At 36.1% G+C, this 22,166-nt stretch overlaps 1 protein-coding gene and 1 pseudogene across 1 annotated transcript in view; one reads left to right on the forward strand and one right to left on the reverse strand.

The window, feature by feature from the left end:
- Positions 1-21,599, forward strand: part of ZNF529 (zinc finger protein 529) — an 87,039-nt gene extending 65,440 nt beyond the window's left edge. The window contains 1 exon segment of the mRNA XM_045163251.1: positions 19,869-21,599. Within this exon segment, the coding sequence (XP_045019186.1) occupies positions 19,869-20,603 (735 nt within the window). The 3' untranslated portion in view covers positions 20,604-21,599.
- Positions 9,398-10,064, reverse strand: LOC102394196 (annotated as a pseudogene).
- Positions 21,600-22,166: the final 567 nt, after the last annotated feature.

The following is a 22,166-nucleotide window of genomic DNA, read 5'->3' on the forward strand; positions in this document are numbered from 1 at the left end:
ATCTTTTTAATATCAATGGCATCTGTAAAGATATTCCCTTTTCATTACTGATTTTGTTCATTTGTATTATCCCTCTCTTTTTCATCGTGCTGTTGGTAATAGGTCTTTTATTCCTCTGAGTGCTGTCAAGAATTATTTTCCTTTCTCTTTGGTTTTCAACAGTTTGACTCTAACAATTTGCTTGGTTGTGGTTTTACTTTTGTCTGTTTGTTTTGTTTACCTTCTTGTATATTAGTCTTCTGTTTGCTGAACTTTTTGACACTCTTGTTAGGATTTTTAATTAATTTATTCAAATATTAATTCCTGTCCAGTCTCTTTTCTCCTCTGAAACTCCACTTACATGTGTGGTGATCTTTTAACTGTCCCATATATCTTTTACACTCATTTCTGTTATTTTTTTTTTTCTCTTGTACTTCATGTGAATATTTTTTGTTGGCTTGTCTGAGTTCAGTAATCCTGGTTTCTCAAAACCATGCAGTAACTTATTTATTTCTTAATTGGCTGAAATAGATAGTCTATTTGATTCTTTTTTATGGATTTCAGTTGTGTTTAGTTTCTTCATCTTATCATCAATCCATTTGCCTGTCTTTTCCTTGGTTGTCTTCAATATTTTAGTTGTAGCTATTAATATTTTAAATAGTTGGCCTACTCCAGTATCCAAATTGTCTTTGATTCTGCTTGTTTTCTGTTTTTATCTCCTTGCATGTCTGGTAATCTTTAAATGTATGAGAGATATTGTGTCTAAAACAATCATGGGGGCCAAAGCCAGTCACTAACTACTTCTGCTTTCTTATTGTATAAGAAAAATTAAACTGCTTTTCAGGTCCCTGTTACTAACAGACAAGTACAATTCCTAGCATACAGGAAATTTTCAGGATAATGCTGGATATAATTTAAAACATTACATTTTTGATTAAAAGATAGGTTTATTATTTAGATGAGTGCAAAATTCTCACAAATTTTAAGCTACTTATTAGAGTGCGAGACTCTTCTCTATAGTGTTATCTTTTGACAGTGCTCTTTGCCTCTGTGTGGTTGTGTTGCAAGCATACTGGGGTCTTGGCTACAGAGATCATTGGCTTTAAAAGAGAGGAGCAGATCCTCCAGATGGAAGAATTCAGCCTGGGAGGTTACCATCTAGGGGAAAAGATGAAGAGCGTTGGGAATGTGACAAGCATTATATGAAGCTATTGAGATGAGAAGTTTCCTGCCCATTCTGCTTGACAGGTACAACACCTGAGGAAGTCCCTTTATAATCAGGGAAAGGCCAGGAAGACAGACTAGAAAAGGGGACTTTAAAGTGAGGAGTATAGGAGAAGGAATTCTTTTCAAATCTTTCTGGATAACTGTTGATTCTTTAGTGTCTAGCACAGTACCTGGTACATAATAGGCTGTACAGTTGAGAAAAATACTAAGAACTTAGTAAATAATAATACTTAGGTTAAAGGAACGCTTTCAGGTTTTAAGGAAGAGGCATTTATGGATTGGTTTTCATGTCTGGAATTTGTTTACCTGTGGGGGAATGCTGTGAGTAACTAGGGGTAGTGGTAAAAGTAGCTATTAAATAATTGATACCGTGATACCATGAAATTATTTCCTGAGTCGTCAGTTTTACATGAAATTATCGACAATTGATGATCAAGGAGCTTGATGCATAGTGGAATGCTCACTGCCCTGTATACTTTTATAATGTTCAGTTTATTACATTCTTACAACCTATAAACAGACACAAATTTTCTTAAACATTTAGACATCGATCACAAATGCAGTTCAGAGAAGGCAATGGCACCCCACTCCAGTACTCTTGCCTGGAAAGTCCCATGGATGGAGGAGCCTGGTGGGCTGCAGTCCATGGGGTTGCGAAGAGTCAGACATGACTGAGCGACTTCGCTTTCACTTTTCACTTTCATGCATTGGAGAAGGAAATGGCAACCCACTCCAGTGTTCTTGCCTGGAGAATCCCAAGGATGGGGGAGCCTGGTGGGCTGCCGTTTATGGGGTCGCACAGAGTCGGACATGACTGAAGCGACTTAGCAGCAGCAGCAGCACAAATTCAGTTATCCCCCTAAAACAGTTTAGGCTTCTATTAGCAAAGGAAATAGACAGAATATACAGTTTTCACAAATTTTATTACTATACTTATAGTCAAAAGCTATTGTAAAGCAACAGTGATATGGATTTAGTCCATTTCTATGTTATTTCTGTGATTTTACTTCCTTTCTGTTGTTATGCTGATTTTAATATCTTCCCCAAATTACTATAAATTCTGTAAAATTACTTTGTTTGCTTTTTTTTGGATTACAGTTTTCTTAAGTCAAGATTCATTAACCCCAAAAGTTTTCTCAAACTAGACAAGATGAGAGGATCTGGTTTATCAATCAAATGTTTCTTGGTCAGGACTTGGGACCTGATTGTACAATCCAAGATCACTGAAAATTGGTTTGACCAATGTATATCCAAATTAAAATGCATATGACCAGCTTTTAGAAATTAATCATTCAGAATTCATATACAGGTAAAATGATATATTAATATGTACAAGGATATTTACTATAGCATTGTTTGTTATAGTGAAAGACAGGAAACGACCCAAATGATAATTGGCAGCAGATTGGTTGAATAAATTAAAGTGTATCCATTTAATAGAATCCAATGTAAGCTAAGAGAATTAATTATGTATCTTTGAATGTACTAGTTGAGATCTGGTCCAAGATACTTTTAAGTAAAAATAGCAATGTGTTTAACAGTGTATGGGCTTCCCTGCTGGCTCAGAGGTAAAGAATCCTCCTGCCAATGCAAGAGACGCAGATTCAATCCCTGGGTCAAAAGGTTCCCTTAGAGAAGGAAATGGCAACCCACTCTAATATTCTTCCCTGGGAAATCCCATTGGCAGAGGAGGCTGGAGGGGTACAGTCCATGTGGACACAAAAGAATCAGATATGACTTAGTGACTAAACAACAACAACATAACAGTGTATACAATATGCTGCAATTTGTAATTTTTAAAAAGTATATCTTTGTGTATATGAATACACATACAGGGCTTCCCTGGTGGCTCACCTGGTAAAGAATCTGCTTGAGTATATATACAAGCTATATTCTCTAAGCTATATCAAGTGGTCCAAATCTGTCCTGTTGTAGTCAAGGCCTGAGGTTTCTGGAGTAGGGGTAATTAGAGATTTGCCCATTCTTTTCACAAATCCCTCCAGTGTTTGTGTGAAGTAAGCAGAGGGGAAATGATCATACTGGGAGCTGTGAGGCAAGTGGCATCTTGTATAACTTCTTTCTGTCTTCTCCAGCTCTGCTTCTTTCCAAAAAAGGAGCCCAGAGAAGAACTGGTCCTTTTCTGCAAATATCAAAGCCATGGCTCAGGTGAGATGCCGTTTCTTTCTGCTCAGATAGAGTCATTTTTACCCCTAGTACATGTAAATATTTGCCTTCCTTATCATGATGCTTTTTGGTGTTTTAAAACAACAGCAGCCTTCAGACAGTTCAGTTATACACAGTGTCAAAGTTCTCTTACTTTTGCTCTAAAGAAAAGGTCTCTAATAAGCCAATTCAAAAATTGCTCTCTTGGTAGAGATATTTATAGAAAAATATAAGTGGTTAGATAATCATTTAAAAAAAGGAAAGAATATCTGGTTAAAGATCTTTTATACTCTTAGATACAGGTAACTGTTCAAGGGCTAAAGGGTTAGATACCAAGTTTCTCTAAAGAAGTCTTAATCAAATTAAAATCCATTAGAAAATTGCTTACGGATTTCACCATAAATCCTGATTTGTTCCCACATACTGTGAATTGTATAATATAAAAACAATCTGACTAAGACTAGGTTTGGAAAAAAATTTTTTGCACTGGTTAACATGGTCTGAACATGGTCCCCCTTCAGGAACCTGACCCTTATTTCCTCTCAAAACAACCCAGTACCCTCCACAGTTCCTTCTTTTAAATAACATTTACAATTTCATTTAATAAGTCTTTCACTGTCTTCTGTCAGATTTGTGTCAGAAATCTTGGCAGAACACAAATGTGTTTTCCATTAGTTAATGAATCTGATTTTCTTTGACAGTGATTGATGGGATGGAGGTGGGTAGGATAATTAGGCACCTCATAGGAAAAAGCCCTGATCATTTCCACAGACCTAGATTTTCCAGGAAGAAAATTTATGGGATGGTTTTGTTTGATGTCATTCTTAATACACAGAAAGGTCTCTTAATGTATGAGCCCTTCAGGTTTGGGGGTATGACTGGTGGTTATAAAAGTCTTACGTAAAACTCAGACACCCCGTGAGACCATCCATGATAAAATAGACTTCAGTAATGCCATTGTGTGAAGCTGGATCATGCTCTGTCAATTTCCTGTAGCTTAGGAACAATGGGTATTTACATCGAGCAATGGGCAGTTTTAGGTAAAATTGGACTAACGTTGGGAAGGTCTTTAAAGATCACCTTCAGCCTCAATGTCCGAAAGCAAAGGAGAAGTCATTTATTTCCATATTACAAAACATTCAGTGAAAAAAAAAATGCTTATAAAAAGAATTTGTTTAACAAGAAATAACTCTTATTATATAGTTTATAATAGTGTGACATTGGAATGGATCAGTCTTGAATTATATGCAAATTTAATTTTCTAAGATAAAATATTTTTTAAAGCTATTTTGTACATGTTCACGAATAAAGTAGGGCTATTTCATTCTGGCCCCACTACCAGTTCCATTCCCAAAGCTGCCTTCAATTCTTGAATATTGATTATCGGTTTTACTCGTTATCTTTTGACTTACTGCAGAATGGAAAGGACATTATACTCATATATTGCACCCTTCACTTCCTCTGATCCTGTTACTATATCATGATTTTTGGTTAAATCGATAGTGTACACATTGTCACAACTGCAAGTATCCCTCACTGCTGAGCCAGATCATGGCTTTATTCTGTTACAGCCTTTCATTTTTCCTGGGGTTAATTGCTTTTTCACCTCATTTGCTTACTTGTCCATGTATTTATATCCAAAATCTCCAAATCACTGCCACATGCAAGTCAGTATGTTTTCTGTCTGATCAAATACATCAATTCCTTTGAACATGGAAACTTCCATCCCTGTTCCCTTTTTCACCCTGCTCCCATTTTGTCTAGTTGCTCTCTAGGCCTGTTTCTCAGACTTTCCCTTTTTTCCCTGGGATTTTCCTTCTCTTTTCCTGTGCTAATTTACATATTTATTGAATCTCATGTCTTCCTCTTCTCTGGTTTACTCTCTGATTTTGGTGGAGCACAACCTCTGATAGTTTCCTGAGAAATTGTGCTTGAGTCTTTTCATGTCTGGGAGTTTCTTTTTTCAGTTGTTATGACAGAATGACAATTTGGTTATAGAATTCTAGGTCAGAATTTCTTTTCTTTTGGGTGGAGGGGCGTGCCATGGCAGCCTGTGAGATTTAGTGCCCCAACCGAGGATAGAACTTGTGCTTCCTGGTTCTGGGGGGCGTTGGGAGCATGGAGTCTTAACCATTGGACTGCCAGGGAAGTCCCCAGAATTTCTTCATCAGCATGTTGAAGAATTGTTCTTACCATTTCTTATTTTTAGTGGTTTTCTTAAGAACCCCATTGCCTCTGTGATTCTTGATGGCTTGTATCCAGCCTGCTCTCCTCTGGATGCTTTTAATGTCTTCTCTTTTCCCTTATTCTGAAATTATACTCTTAGCTGTTTTAGAAAAGAAACTCACATGTATTCATAACATAGCATTTGCAAAGTGTTTGTATATACTACCTCATTGAATTGGGAAACTCATCTTGGCTGGATTTTATACCTCCCCAGACTTAGCTGGATAACAGAAGTGCCCAACTATCCACAAGTAGTTTTGCCTGGAGGAAACAGAATGACTTGGAAGCATAGTGATTCAGTCCTGTTTATTGGTTTACAGTCCTCCAGAGGCATCCCATTCAGTTCCACTCTGTGTGCTTGCTATTTTCAATTCTTCTTTTATTTTTTTTCTTCTCTCTTTCCTTCACAAAAACACATGTTTTTATTAATCAAACCTAATTTTTAAAAATTTAACATGGTTGTTGTTCCAGGAGTCAGTGATGTTCAGTGATGTGTCCATAGACTTCTCTCAGGAGGAGTGGGAATTCCTGAATGATGATCAGAGAGATTTATACAGAGATGTGATGTTGGAGAATTACAGCAACCTGGTTTCAATGGGTAAGGACATCCATAATAATTTAGATTCTGCCCTGAGAAGGTCTACTTCCTCTGGTGTTATACTCACCTACTTTTCAAGTAACCATTTGCGTTTCTATCTACATCCTGTTCCCAGAGGAATATTTTTAATCTTGTAGAGCTAGAAAGAGGAAGCTGCACTGAGTTGTGAGGAAAGTTTCAAGTGCTCTATTATGTTTCATAAATCTGATGTATCTTCCTTTGACTCTTTCTTAATAATGAAAGGACTGGATTTGAATTCTGGGACATTCTCAACATAAACCTCTCCTTACTTCTTTTGTAAGCAGGACATTCTATTTCTAAACCAGATGTGATCTCCTTCTTGGAGCAAGGGAAGGAGCCCTGGTTGGTTGACAGAGAACTAACAAGAGACCAGTGGCCAGGTAAGTGAGGTATGGCAGGTGATGACCCAATCAGTCAATGGAGAGATTGCACCTTTGAAATGCAGTCTGGGAAGCTTCCCTTAAAAACTTTAGGCCTGTTGTGCAAAAAGTAAGCCTTTTCAGCATGATCTTTCAAATGACCTTACCTTTTCCCCTTACTTAACACACTCTGCCTGCTCGTCTCTTATGCTTCTGTCCCAATTCTAATGAGCCGATGCCCTCCTCCACCTTCTCTAATAATACGTCTTTCTATGCATAATTTGAATCTACTTCCTTATCAGCTTCTCATCCTCTTTTGTACTTAGTCTTCAAAGAGCATCACTGTCTCCTCAAATACTATTTTTTTCTACATTACCAAAGACTCACTTCCTCTAGAGCTTATAAGATATAGTAGATATACTCATTGGTTCATTCGTACTTTTAATGAACATTTGCTGATTTTCTAATGTGTGTGAAGTACTCTGCTAGGTACAGAAAGATTAAAAAACAAGTAAGTGGGAATTCCCTGGCAATCCAGTGGTTAGGACTCTGCACTTCCACTGTAGGGGGCACAGGTTCAATCCTTAGTCAGGGAACTAAGATCCCTCAAGCCACTGGCACAGCCAGGAAAAAAAAAAAAGAATAAGCAGTTTCAGAGTTTATAGCTTACTGTTTATAACTCGTAAAATGTAGAAGCATGAAAGAGGTTAAAATAGGGAGCTCAGCAGAAAGGAGGGGCTAAAGAGGTAGAAGAGGAGTTGATCCACATAGCTGTCATAAGAGGGAGATTTGAGCATACATGTCATTGAGTTTAGAGTGCTTGAAAAAAGAATCTGTGCTTCCATTGAGATCTTAGGGCTAACAAAGATAAAAAAAGAAAGAAAAAAAAAAAAACAAGACAGCATATTCCTTCATTCAGTATATATTTTGTGTGATTTTTAAGAAATTTCTATTTTACATTGAAGCATAGTTGATTAACAATGTTGTGTTAGTTTCACGTGTACAGCAAAGTGATTCCATTATACATATATGTGTATCTATCTTTTTCAAATTCTTTTTCCATTTAGGTTATTACAGAATATTGAGCAGAGTTCCCTGTGCTGTCTAGTAGGTCCTTGTTGGTTATCTGTTTTAAATATAGCAGGGTATACATGTCAATTCCAAACTCCCAGTCCATCACCCCTTCCTATCCTTCCCCCCTGGTAATCATAAGTCATTCTCTAAGCCTGTGAGTCTGTTTATGTTTTGTATATAAGTTCATTTGTATCATTTTTTTTTTTTTAGATTCCACATATAAGCAATATTATAGGAAATTTTGTCTTTCTCTGTCTGACTTACTTCACTTGGTATGATAATCCTCAGGTCCAGCCATGATACTACAAATAGCATTATTTTGTTCTCTTTAATGGCTGAGTAATATTCCATTATATGTATGTATCATATCTTTATCCATTTATCTGTTGATAGATCAGTATATGTATATTGAATACCTATTGCATGCCCAGCACTACTCTCAACACTTGAAATTAGAGCAGTGAGTAGAATATGCAGAATGTCTATTCCCAGAGTTTACTCTCAGCTGCAGGGAGAGACACACAAATAAATGAATATATAATGGTAAGTGCTGAAAAGAGTAAGTGGAGAAGTGGAGATGCTATTTTATGTGAGAGGGTACAAGAAACTTTCCAATAAGGTGACATTGAGACAGAGACCTGAAGAAGTATAGCTGTAAATCAGTGTATGTGATTACTAGGAAGAACATTCCAGAGGAAGCCAAACATTGAAGGGCCTCAGGCAGGTATGCATTGGCTGTGTGTGGGGAGCAGCCAGGAGGCGGATGCTTCTTCTACCCCAGTTGTTATTCAGGTACTTTCAAATGCAAGATCTCTTGTCACTTCACCCTTACATAACCTCAATATGTAATTCTAAAAAACATGGACGTTTTCTCCCTTACATAACTTGACTGCTTTGTCATCCCCAATAACTTTTACACTGATTTCTTGGTACATTGGATTGTTTCAGTGTCATTCTACTGAGTACTAGTGAGAGGGGACATTTTCACCTTCATGGTGCTACTGTCTCTAACATGTTCACTACTATATTTTACACTTTTTATCTATTACTGCTGTAATTCTCCTCAGTCAATTTTTATGGACTTTATGAAATAAAAACATCATATACCCATTTCCATGGGGTGTTTTGTACTTCATAAATTTTAATTTGGATTGGCATCTTTTAAAAAAATGTTTATTTGGCTGCATCCAGTCTTAATTGCTGCACTCAGAATCTTGTTGCATCCTGTGGAATCTTCCATTATGGCACACCAGCTCAGTAGTTCTGGCATGTGGGCTTAGTTGCTCTGTGGCATGTGGGATCTTAGCTCCCCAACCAGGGATCAAACCTGGCTTCCCATGTACTGCAAGGCGGATGTTTAACCCCTGGACCATCAGGGAAATCCCTGGATTGGCATCTTTAAGTGTATGCTCTAATGTGTTTGCAGTCATCTCTTTTGTGGTTATTACAGTTTCTGATTTTAGAAAATTAACTGACCTCTACAAATTTCATAGATATATTGTTCTTTTAAAAAAATTATTTTGCTATATTTTTAAATAATTTTATTTATTTATTTATTTTTGGCTATGCTGGGTCTTCATTGCTGTTCGGGCTTTTCTCTAGTTGTGGCTAGCGGGGGCTACCCACTGGTTGCGGTGCTCAGGCTTCTCATTGCAGTGGCTTTTCTTGTTGTAGAGCACAGGCTCCAGGGCTTGCAGGTTTCAGTGGTTGTGGCACACAGGCTTTGTTGCTCTGCAGCATTGTGGGCTCTTCTAGGATCAGGGATCAGACCTGTGTCTCCTGCTTTGGCAGACATTCTTTACCACTGAGCCACCAGGGAAGCCTCTCTGCTGTTTGTTTGTGTTTTTTTTTTTTTTGGCTGAAGTGATTTTAATCTAAAGATGAAAGACTGTTTATACTCAGAATACATTACAAACTTGGTTTTAAATTAGATTTGAGTCTAGAACAGGACTCTCAATGATTCCAGAACACAATGTGGAAGTGCAACAGTTAGGTGATGACTTCTTAATTGTTCAAGGGGATAAAGATCTTCAAATATGGATGGAAATTAATCTCTAAGAGTTATTCTCCTTTATAGACTACAATATTATTGTCGGTTTCATATACTTTTACTTTATAAAGAACTCCCACGGGAAGAAATTTCTGGAGGTTTTCCCAGATACATACGGCTACATTTTCTGTTGTGCTTACAATGTCTGCAAAATACGACACATCTAGATCCAGATCCTTATGATCAAGGGGCTTCATAATCGCCACCTTTATAATTGTGCCCATGGCCATTTGGGTTGTTGCACTTCCCAAATAATTTCAAGTTTTCTTCATTACTAAGAGATTTGCTGTGTAGGCGGTGGGTTGCGCTGAAGGAGACGAGGCGCGACACGCGCCCGCCGGCAAGGGCCCGACCCTGCCCCATTCATGGCGTCCTCACCTCTCGGCCCGCCGCCAGCCTGGATGGGCAGAGTCCCCTCTGCTGTTTTTAATAACATCTAAATCCATTTTAAAGTTCTTTTACAATAAACTATAAATTGAGAGTCCAACTCAATCCCCTCTCCCCTGCCCCTAATGGCTTATTTTAGCACCATTTATTCAACAGCTGCTTATGTCATCGTTGTTTTATCTGCCTGTTCGTTGGAAGTTCTGGTTTATGTTAATACTTTGTATTTCAGGGCCTCTTTCTATTTCTTTGCTCCAACTATACACTTGTACCTTCAGAGATAGATATGCCCAGCAGACAGTTTAATATATTTTAATTCTTTTTATTGAGAATTATCTTAAATACAGAAAGGTAACAAACCATAGGTAGACATTCAAACAGTTATAAAATGAATTCACATGGAAACATCACTCAGATTTCAAGAACTTACAACACTGTCAGCACATCTCTCTATGTCCACAGTATCTTTGTGTCCCTTTTTGCTTTTACCAAGTAAGAGAGCCACCACAACAATATAGTTCAGTTTTGAGTTTGAATTTTATATACATAGAATCGTACTATATATACTTTTATGTTGCTTTTTATTAATCATTTTGCTGTTAAGATTCATACATACATATTATTTCTTATAGTCAGAGTTGATTTATTCAATTATACCAATATACTACAGTTTATTTTTCAGTTCTACTTTTCATAGGGAGTTAGGTTGTTTCCACTTTTTGACAGTTAAAAATTGCTACTATGAACATTTTCCATGTGATTTGAGTAGGAGAGAAATGAATGGATCACATGGCATCATATCTTTACTTGTCCAGTTTTCAACTTTTTTTTAAGTTCTCAGGTTTTGTTTTGTTTTAATACTGTTACTTAGTTTTGCCTGTGCTGGGTCTTCATTGCTTTGTGCAGGCTTTCTCCAGTTGTGGTGAGCAAGGGCTACTTTTCATTGTGTTATGTGGGCTTCTCATTGCAGTGGCTTCTAGAAAGCATGGGCTTAAGTAGCTGCAGCTCCTGGGCCCTTGGAGCGCAGGCTCAGTAGTTGTGACACATGGGCTTAGCTTTTCTGCAGCATGTGGAATCTTCCCTGACCAGGGATTAAACCCATGTCCCCTGCATTGGCAGGTGGATTTCTATCCACTGTGCCACCAGAGAAGTTCTCCACTTTTCTTTAATGCCTATACTAGATTACAATCCACCAGCAGTATATGGGAGCTCCCATTGTTGCCTATGCTTCCTAATGTATTATCAAACTTTGATTTTTATCAATTGCTGAACATATATAGTGATACTTCAGTGTGGTTTTAGTTTGCATTTCCCTTTTTACTGATGAGCTTGAAGACATTTTCATATCATTGGTTTTTTGAAATTCTTCTTTAGCTAATTGCCTGTTCAAGTCTTTCTTACCTGTTTTTCTGTTGGATTGCCTGTGTTTTTAATGATGTGTAAGAGTTCTTTATATATTTTGCTTATTGAGTATATTCCATGTTCTAAAAATTGTTAATGTCTTCTTCCACTCTGAGTTATCTTTTAGTGCTCTTTATGGTTTCTTTTTGTGAACAAAAGTTCTTAATTTTGGTCAGATTTATCAGTCTTCTGTTTTGGGCTTCACACTTACTTGGTCTTATGTAGGAAATTCTTCCTTGGCCTATTTCTGAATCTGATTTATAATATATAAACAGAATCACACTATCTGTACTTTTTGTTCCATTTAAGAAAATTTTTATTATTGTGAAGATACTCTTTTATGTTTTCTTCTTGATGTCTGATTGTTTTTCCTTTATAAACTTTTCCTCTAAGGGGCTAAATTTTTACTGTAATACATTCAGGTGTGGTTACCTTTATTTCTCCATATTTTGTTTCTGGTTGTATTTTTAAATCCAAGAATTTATATCTTTTTCTGGTGAGAGGAAATCCTTGGCAGTCATCTCTTTAAACATTTCCTTGCTACCATTTCCTCTTTTTTCTCTTGAGCTCCTATTAAACAGACAATAAAACATCTGGATCACCTCTGATGTTTTAAATTCTTCATCTCTTTTTCTATTTGTGCTGCCTTTACATAGAATTCCTTACTTTGATACTACTCTACATAAGCTAGATAACCAACAAGGACCTACTGTATAATGCAGGGAATTCTACTCAGTATTATGTGACAACCTATATAAGAAAAGAATCTAAAAAAGAATGAATAGATGTATACATACATCTGTGTATACATTTTGCTGAGTCACTTTGTTGTACACCTGAAATTAACACAACATTGTAAATCAACTATACTCCAATAAAATCAAAATGTAAAAAAATGCAAAGATGAGAGCAAAAAAAACACAAAATTATTTGTATCAATTTGTATTGATTCATCAATATATACTTCAGTTATGACCTTTTGACTCTTCAACTTATCCACTAAGTTTTTTATTTAAAAAAAATAGTATAGTTATTTATATAGTACATGTACAACAGGATATATGTATCACATAATTAACATAAAATTCTAAGATAATAATATGTACATACCTAAATTTGCATATGTAAGATATTGGCTAGGAAGTATGCCTAAGAATATAAAGGAAGTATGCCTAAGAATATAATTGCTGGGTCTTGGCTTACTCTTTTTTTTTTTAGTTCTATTAATTGTCACTTCACTTTGAACATTTTAGGGGAAGAGTTACAGCGAATGGTATTTTTTTTCAGAGCTTATAGTCAGGTTTATTTTTTTTTTTAACTTTTTTTTATTTGGAGGATAACTGCTTTACAAATATACAACGGGCAAAGGACTGTCTTTAATAAGTACTGTTGAAAAAACTGGACTACTGTGTTACACCTTACTCAGAAATAACTTAATATGGATTAAAGACTTGAATATGAGACCTGAAGCCATAAAACTTCTAGAAAACAGAGGGAAAGCTCCTTGACATCAGTTTTGTAGTTTTTGGATACGACACCAAAGCCAAGACAACAAAAGCAAAAATAAATAGGATGACATCAAACTAAAAATCTGTATAGAAAAGGAAGCAATAAGCAAAATGAAAAGGCAGCCTACTGAATGAGAGAAAACATTTGCAAATCATGTATCTAACAAGGAGTTAATATCTAAAATATATATATAGAATCCTAACTCAATAGCAAAAAAAGAAAAAAAAAAGATACATTTAAGGAAATGTAGGGCTTCTCTGGTGGTGGAGGTTAAGAATCTGCCTTGCAAAAAAAAAAAAAAGAATCTGCCTTGTAGTGTAAGCGACACCAGTTAGAGCCATGGTCCAGGAAGATCCCACATGCCTTGGGACAGCTGAGCCCATGTGCCACAACTGATAAGCCTGCACTCTGGAGACCATGAGCCTGTGTGCTGCAAGGAGAGAAGCCACCGCAATGAGAAGCCCTCACTCCGCAACTAGAGAAAGCTCATGAGCAACAACAAAGAGCCAGCACAGCCAAAAATAAGTATAATGAAAAATAAAATGAATAAATAAATAAATAATAAAATAAAAATAGATAAAATGAAAATTTTACAACTGAAAAATACAGTGGCCTAAAATTTTGAAACTTACGGGATAGACTCACCAGGAGAATGGAGATAACAGAGAAAAATTAGTGAACTTGAAGAAAGACCAAAAGAAGTTATGCAATATGAATAACAGAAAAAAAGATCAAATAAAGAATGACTCAAGGGGAATTGTTTGGCAATCCAGTAGTTGGTTGGGATTAGGTGCTCTCACTGCTGAGGGCCGAGGTTCAATCCCTGGTTAGGGAACTACCATTCCACAAGCAGCACAGTGCTGCCAGAAAAAAAGGAAAAAGAATGACTCAGGGACATGTGGGATAACAACAGAGTTTTCATATTTATATCATTGAAGTCCCAAAAGGACCATAGAAAATGAAAGAACCATAAAAATAATGCATTACTTTTAGGGAAACAATGAGTGGAACAACTGGATTTCTCTTCATAAACCATGGACATCGGCAAAAGTGCAACAGTATTTTGTTGGTAAAGAACTGTCAACCCAGAATTCCATAGCCAGCAAAAACCTTTCAGGAATGAAAGAAAAATTAAGAAAAGGAATGTTGCAGGTGTACAGGGAAACTGAAACTCTGGCCTAGCATCCATGTGGGACTTGGAGATAATGAGAGAGAGTCCGTACCTTGTCTCAAAGGAGTGAGCACTTATTAAGTCTAGGAGACAGCTGTCATATGAGAACACAGACGTAATGCTGCCTGATAATCTGGTCCTTCAAGGAAAGCCAGAAATCCAGATTTCTGTATTTAATCTGATAACATCAACACGGGTAACTCATTTAAAACTTTAGAGAACTGTTGGGGCAATACCAAACACAAACACGTGAGTAGGATACAACCTGATCCATTGGGTTATTACTTATATGGAGTTTTCTTTTTCTTTGAACCTCAGAAATTCTACCAAGATACATCTAGTTAAAACTCTTTCCTCCTATATCCTGCTCAGCATAGAAAGGAACCATCTGATTACTAAGTTTTCTTCAACTCTGGCAATCTGTCTTAACTGTTGTTTTTGCATCATCACCATATTCTCCTTCTAGAACTCATATCTTACATTTATTTTATTTTCTATATAATTTTCTTACCCCATGACCCTATCATCTTTTCTTTTTTTTCTTTCAGTTACCATTTCTATTCTTTCTCTTCTGAAAATCTTTTTTTCAAGAGTTCATTCTAGTTTTAGTAATGATTGACTTTTCACTGGGGAATTTGAAGATTTGTCTTACTTTAAACCCTCTTCCCTTATTCTCCATACATAGTATATCACAATTTAATTATTCAGTTTGCTTAGTAACTATGTAAATTTTTTGTTGACAAGCTCTGTAGTCACATTTCACTCCTTGTACAACTTTTCTTTTCCATGAAGTTAAACTCTTAAGTGAGAACTGGTTAGTTTTCTGTTTATCTGTCAGTAATCTCTTTTCAGACACATCAGGTAGCTATGGTTTGTTTTTTAACTGAGACATCCCTCCTCTAATCCTCTGTTCTTCTTCCCCAGGTGTGGTGTAACACAGCTGTTATTTTAGAGTTTCCCTTTATTGTCATCCAGTGGATTCCTTAGGATCATCCCATTGATTCCCTTAACTCCTCCCCTTTGAATTCATTTTGATTCTCTTCTGTATTTGCATACCTTGGATTCTTGTCTATACCTAGTCTGTTGGATCTCCTGCCTTCCTTTTTCTTGATTTGTTTTTTACTATTCTTTTTTTAAGATTTATTTTATTTTTTGACTGTAGTAGTTCTTTGTTCCTGTGCACAGGCTTTTTCTGGTTGCTAAGAGTGGGGCTACTCTTCGTTGCGGTGCAGGGACTTCTCATTGCAGTGGCTTCTCGTTGTAGAGCGCAGGTGCTAGTGGACAGGCTTCAGTAATTGCAGCACGTGGGCTCAGTAGTTGCAGTGCACTGGCTTAGTTGCTCTGGGACATGTGGGATCTTCCCAAACCAGGGATCTAACCTGTGTCCCTTGCATTGCAAGGCAGTTTCTTAACCACTAGTCCACCAGAGAAGCCCTGTTTTCTTACTATTCTGAAGCAAAAAGCAACCAAGGAAAGAATGCAAAAGAAGTAAATAGAAAGTATATTTTCTGAATCCCTGCAAGAATAAAAATGTTTTCATTTCACCCTCATAATTTGATTGATAATTTGACTAGAAATATCAATTTAGGTTGAACAAGTGACTTCAACTTTTTGAAGGCATTGCTCCAAGGATTTCTAAAATCTTCTAGTATCTAGTGTTATTGAGAAGTCCAAAACCAATTCAGGTTCTTAATTCTTTTAAGTGGTGTATTTAAACTCTTTGGAAGCTTTTTACATTTATTATTTATTTGTGATGTTCTAATATTTCATGTTGAGGTATCATACTGATTTTTTTTTTTCGTTTGGCTAGACACTCACTCATTCTGGAACTAAAACTCTGTGTAATTTTCTACTATTATTTTGTTGAAGCTTTGTTCCGTATTGTTTTCTCTTTTCCTCTATTTGATAGATCACTTTTTAGGTCCAGTGCTTGCCATCATGTCTGACACATAATACGAACTCATTAAATTTTTTGAATGATTGAACACTCATAATTCAGATCTTAAATTTCTTGTGCTACCCCTATAATTTTTTTTTTTAATTGAAGTACAGTTGATTCACAATGTTATGTTAGTTTCTGGTAAACAGTGAAGTGAGTCAGTTATTCATATATATACACATATTCTTTTTCATATTCTTGTCATTATGCTTTACTACAGGATATTGAATATAGTCCCCTAGGCTATACCTTGCTGTTTATCTCCTTTATATATAGTAGTTTGTATCTGCTCTTTCCCCCCACCCCCAGTTTCCATCTCTCTTTTTATGTTATACTTTCTGTGAGGTTTTATTAAGTTCTCATCTTTGTATTTTTATAAAATACAAAGAAAGAAATTCTTCTTTCAGTATTTCTTTTCCTAGCATCACTCTCTTATGGGACTGTCATATAATATTATTTTTAGAAGCATAGGTTTTCTGAATTTTGGCATTTTTTTTCCCCTTTGTTGTCTCTCCTGAGTTCTTATTTTCTGTTTATTTTAAGCTCTGATGTTCAATATTCTCCTGAAATAGCTAGTGACTCAAGGCCTATTTGGGCTTCCCTGGTGGCTCACTTGCCAATGCAAGAGATGCAGGTTTGATCCCTGGGTCGGGAAGATCCCCTGGAAAAGGAAATGCCAACCCACTCCAGTATTCTTTCCTGGAGAATCCTATGGATAGAAGAGCCTGGTGGGCTACAAATAGTCTACAGGGTCGCATAGAGTCAGACACAACTTAGCAACTAAACAACAACGTAATTTGATCAGAGGATCATAGGAGGCCTTTAAGTAGAGATTTGGAAAGTATGACCTTTAAGTAGAGATTTGAAAAATGAATAATAGTTATCAAGGCCAAGTTGATAACAATAATTATCAAGAGTAAAAGAAAATACCTCCAAACATAAGAAAAAAGACCTAGAAAGGTCTAAATAGAGACTAATAGCTAGGGGCACTTGAAGAACTACTAAATAGGGCCAGTGTGAATGAAGCTTAGAAACCAAAATGGAATAGGGTGAGTGAGATTTGGTTGAAAGGCAGGCAGGAGCCAGATCATTCAAAGCTTTGTAAACCATATTCAGGAGTTTGGCTTTTATTGTGAGAGCAATGTAACCATCAAAGAATTTTAAGCAGAACAGTGGCAGGATAATGCAATTCTAGTGACATGGATTCAAGATTACAAAATCAGGATTACAAAGCTCAAGTTGGGGGAAGTAGGTAAGAGGGTATTCTAGTAGTCCAAGAAAGAGCTATTTCATATTACATGTTATATTGTATATAAAGGGAAGAGTTTAGGATATACATGGGGCAAAATTAGACAGTATTTGCTAAATAATTACATGAGAGGAAGAAGATGGTGCTAGAATGATCTTCACTTTTTTTACTTGAAATTTTCTCTCTGGATCAATAGTGTGGTCTTCAAAACATTTCACTTGCCAACATCTCCATTTTTGTATGAAAATCCTTCCATAATATTACCTCCCAAATGCTAAATATGTATTTTACACCAAATATTTTTTCATATAGTATTCCTAGTCCTCAAAATGATCATAAGAGTTAGTTATTTCTATCATATAGACAGACTATTGGGGGCTCAGAAAGATGAACTAATGTGTCCAAGAAAACAAAGCGGGTAATTAACTGAGTCTGAGTTCAGAATTCATCTTATACCTCTGTTCTTTCAATAGCAATACACTGCCTCCCATTATGTTCTTTTCCCTTATCTTTGAACCTACAGATACCCTTCCTGTCCGTCAGTCATCACTACTAAGTGCTTGTACACTTGTTAAGTCCTCTCCTTTTTCTCCCACAGTTCAGAATCACAGAATTCCAAGGCATAGTATTGTCATCAGACCCCCAACATATACCATGTCCAGCTACAAAAATATCTTCCCTATAGTATATATGAACTCATATATACTCATATAGTATAATGAACTCATGCTAGGTTCATTCAGTACTTGACTTTTCTTAAGGTATTCTCCTGTCTGGATTGGTACCTTCTATTTCCCTATCATTGATTAAAGAGAAACTAAGGCTCTAGTTACTTAATCTAGAATTTTTCAGTGATGGTAGAAGTGTCTTATGTTTCTGATTTCCAGTATGGTAGACACTAGACACATTTGGCTGTTGAACACTTCATATGTGGGTAGTGCCACGGAGGAACTGAATTAGAATTTTTAATTTTAATTATATTAAATTTAAATAGACATGTGCTAGTGGCTACTGCAGTGGACAACACAGAACTAAGCAGGGTCTGGCAAACTTCTTCTTAAAGGGCTAGATAGTAAATATTTTAGATTTGCAGTCAATATGGTCTCTGTTGCAACCAGAACTCATAAACAGTCATAGATAATACATAAATAAGTGTGACTCTGTTCCAGTTAGAAAATTATTGCAGGGCTGAAGTCCATAGTTTGCCAGCCCCTGGACATTTTTCCTTAGACATGTTCATTTAATCCTGACAACAGGACTTCCCTGGTGGTCCAGTGATTAAGCCTAGAGTTCCATCCTTGGGCGGGAATTTAAGATCCCACATACCATGCAGTGGCCAAAAAAAAAAAAAAAAAAAAAAAAAAAATATATATATATATATATATATATATATATGCTGACAACAACTCTATTAAGTAGATATGATCCCACTCCAGTATTCTTGCCTAGGAAGCTCCATGTTCAGAGGAACCTGGCAGGCTACAGTCCCTGGGGTCGCAAGAGTTGAACTCGACTGAGCGACTGAACAGCAACATGGATGTGTGTTCTTTTAATCTCTGGCTGTAATCTTACTCACTCAACCTAAGCTGCTGGCCATTATTCTTGACACTTTTTTGAGTTATAAGACAACAGTCTCTGATCCAAGCGTACAGAGGCAGGAAGAATAGAGAAGTAGAATGATGAGGCAGTTTTGTTATTTTTGTGGTAACTTTATAGCCTTTTAAATTTATATACTGTATTCTTAAACATCTCCCTGCAAAAGACTGACCTATATAACAATCTAAATGTGACTGAATTTTTTGTCTACTACAAAGTGGGAGAGAATTCCCTTTGTAAAACTATGAATCCAAATAAATGACTGTTTACCAAAAAAAATAGGTACGATCATTTCCTTTCCTTTATAGTTCATGCTGTGGGATGTTCTTATATGCGTGTTTGTGTATGCTGTGAGATTTTGTGTGTGTGTATGTATGATTAGAGTCATCCTGTAACAAGGAAGTTTAAGGCATCTGTGTATTTAGAAACCTCCCCTAAATAATTCTGATATATAGCAACATTTAGAAACCAGACTTACTTCCTACCTTTATCTTACTATGTCATCTCTCCTCACTCTTTCTTTCTCATCCAGGTTTAAAAAATTCAGTTTAGTTTCTTTCATTTTAATTGAAGTTTTTATTTCTCCAAACAAGGAAAATGTGAGTGATTGCTTTCATATTTTCTTTCAGTCCTGGAGTCAAGATGTGAGACCAAGAAATTATTTCTGAAGAAGGAAATTTATGAAATAGAGTCAGCCCAGTGGGAGTTAATGGACAGACTTACAAGACACGACCTTCAGTGCTCCAGTTTCAGAGATGAATGGGAATGTAATGGCCAGTTTGAGAAACAACATGGCTCTCAGGAGGGACATTTCAGTCAACTGATATTCACCCATGAAGGCATGCCTACTTTTAGTCAACATCCATCCTTTACATTACAGCAAATCATGAATAATAATAAAGAGAAATACTGTGCAACTAAGGAATATAGGAAAACCTTCAGACATGACTCACAGCTTACCACACATCAGATCATCCATACTGTTGAGAAACCCTATGAGTGTAAGGAATGTGGAAAGGCCTTTAGACATCCCTCAAGACTCAGTCATCATCAGAAAATTCATTCTGGTAAGAAACCGTTTGAATGTAAGGAGTGTGGAAAAACCTTTATTTGTGGCTCAGACCTTACCCGACATCACAGAATTCACACTGGTGAGAAACCCTATGAATGTAAGGAGTGCGGGAAGGCCTTCAGCAGTGGCTCCAACTTCGCTCGACATCAGAGAATTCACACTGGTGAGAAGCCCTATGAATGTAAAGAATGTGGGAAGGCCTTCAGCAGTGGCTCAAACTTTACTCAACATCAGAGAATTCATACAGGGGAGAAACCCTATGAATGTAAGATATGTGGGAATGCCTTTAGTCAAAGCTCGCAACTTATTAAACATCAGAGAATCCACACGGGTGAGAAACCCTACGAATGTAAGGAATGTGAAAAGGCTTTTCGTTCTGGCTCAGACCTTACTCGACATCAGAGAATTCATACTGGTGAGAAGCCCTATGAATGTAAGATATGTGGGAAAGCCTATTCTCAGAGTTCACAACTTACTAGTCATCATAGAATTCATACTAGTGAGAAGGCCTATGAATATAGGGAATGTGCAAAGACCTTTAATTATGACTCACAACTGGTTCAACATCAAAATTTGTACTGGTGATAAACACAGAATATACAAAATGTGTGCGAAGGCTTCTGTTTACAGCTCAAAACTATTTAACATCAACTACTCAACAAAAGAGAATTTATCTTAATATTAATCCCTCTAAATAGAATAAGATAGAAACATCTTATTTGTTGACTACAGCTTGTTCAGCCCAAGAAAAATCATGTAGGAGAAATACCCTATGAGTAGAATACATTTTGGAAGGCCTTTTAATAAAATCTACTTCTCAGTCTAGTAAATATTCAAAATGACAAGAGCACTTCGTGCATCTTTCTAACCTTATCTTAAACATCAGAGAATACATACAGAAATGTAATCCTGTAATTTTCATATTCCCCCCATTTTTCCTATAGTTGTTATATTCTCAATCTTTTAATCCATTAAAATTTACATGACTGTAAAGTCCATCTGTTTACAGCATAGTTGGTAAAATACCTTTTATTTTTAAGATACTTTTAATACCCAAGAGAAATGACCTCTTTATTTTTGAAGATGGCTTACTCTTTTTACTCTTTACAAAACTTAGACTTTTCTTATAAAACATTCATGAATAACTTACCACCCAGTAAATGGAGATCCTTTACTATCCTTTTGCTGTTTGCTTGTGTTGCTATAATGTCATATCATCAAGTCCCTATTGATAGACATTGTCATTTCCTCCAGTTTTTGCCATTAATACACAGTGCCCTGGTGCACATTCTCCCTAGACATATTTTTGTATCATGTCTTATTTTAATTGCTGAAATAATGCATCTATATTTTGCCTATAATAGATTAAAACATTACAAATAAGACCTTTGACACTATCCTTGTTCCCATATTGCTTCCTAAAGGATAGTCTTTATTTGTTTAGTATTTATTCTTCCTGAGCATTTTCCTATGTTTCTATACATATATTTCTTGGTAGAAATGATAAAAATGGGGATAATTATAATACCTACCTCAGAATTCTGTGTGAGGATCAAATAAAGACACACAAAGTGCTTAGAATTGTGCCTGTCCTATAATACAGACTGTTGTTAATTGTATTCATCATTATCACTTTACTAGTATTATATGTTGAAAAGCAACTGTTTCTACAGACCATACTCAACATCAGACAGGATATATAATTGACCTATTGAGGGTCATGAATTAAGGAATTTTCTATCATTTACTTCCTGTGGAACATGAATTAATCCTGGGTGTTGGTGCAGAAAGTAATATGTGTAATGAGTAGCAAAGGCTGTGTATTCAGACTGGTATCCTTTCTACTACATTAAAAAATAGCTAATGTAAAGACAGACAATAATATAGACAAACATTGCTGACACTGGTGAAAAAGTATGAAAAGACAAACAGCCCTATGTTTGAAAATAGATATGCATACATATAAAGAGAAGCTTTACAGTTACCAATTTTAAATGTTACACTGAATACAGTGCTTCCAATACATTTGAAAACCTAAACCAAATTTTTTACAAAAATAAAAATTACCAGTATTGACACAGGGAATTAGAACTCTCGGGAAACTCTTATAAAAAGATAAAAGGGGAAATTTAGTGTGAGTTACAGTAG

The sequence above is a fragment of the Bubalus bubalis genome, chromosome 18 (genome assembly GCF_019923935.1).
Source record: "Bubalus bubalis isolate 160015118507 breed Murrah chromosome 18, NDDB_SH_1, whole genome shotgun sequence".
In the NCBI taxonomy this organism is placed as follows: Eukaryota; Metazoa; Chordata; class Mammalia; order Artiodactyla; family Bovidae; genus Bubalus; species Bubalus bubalis.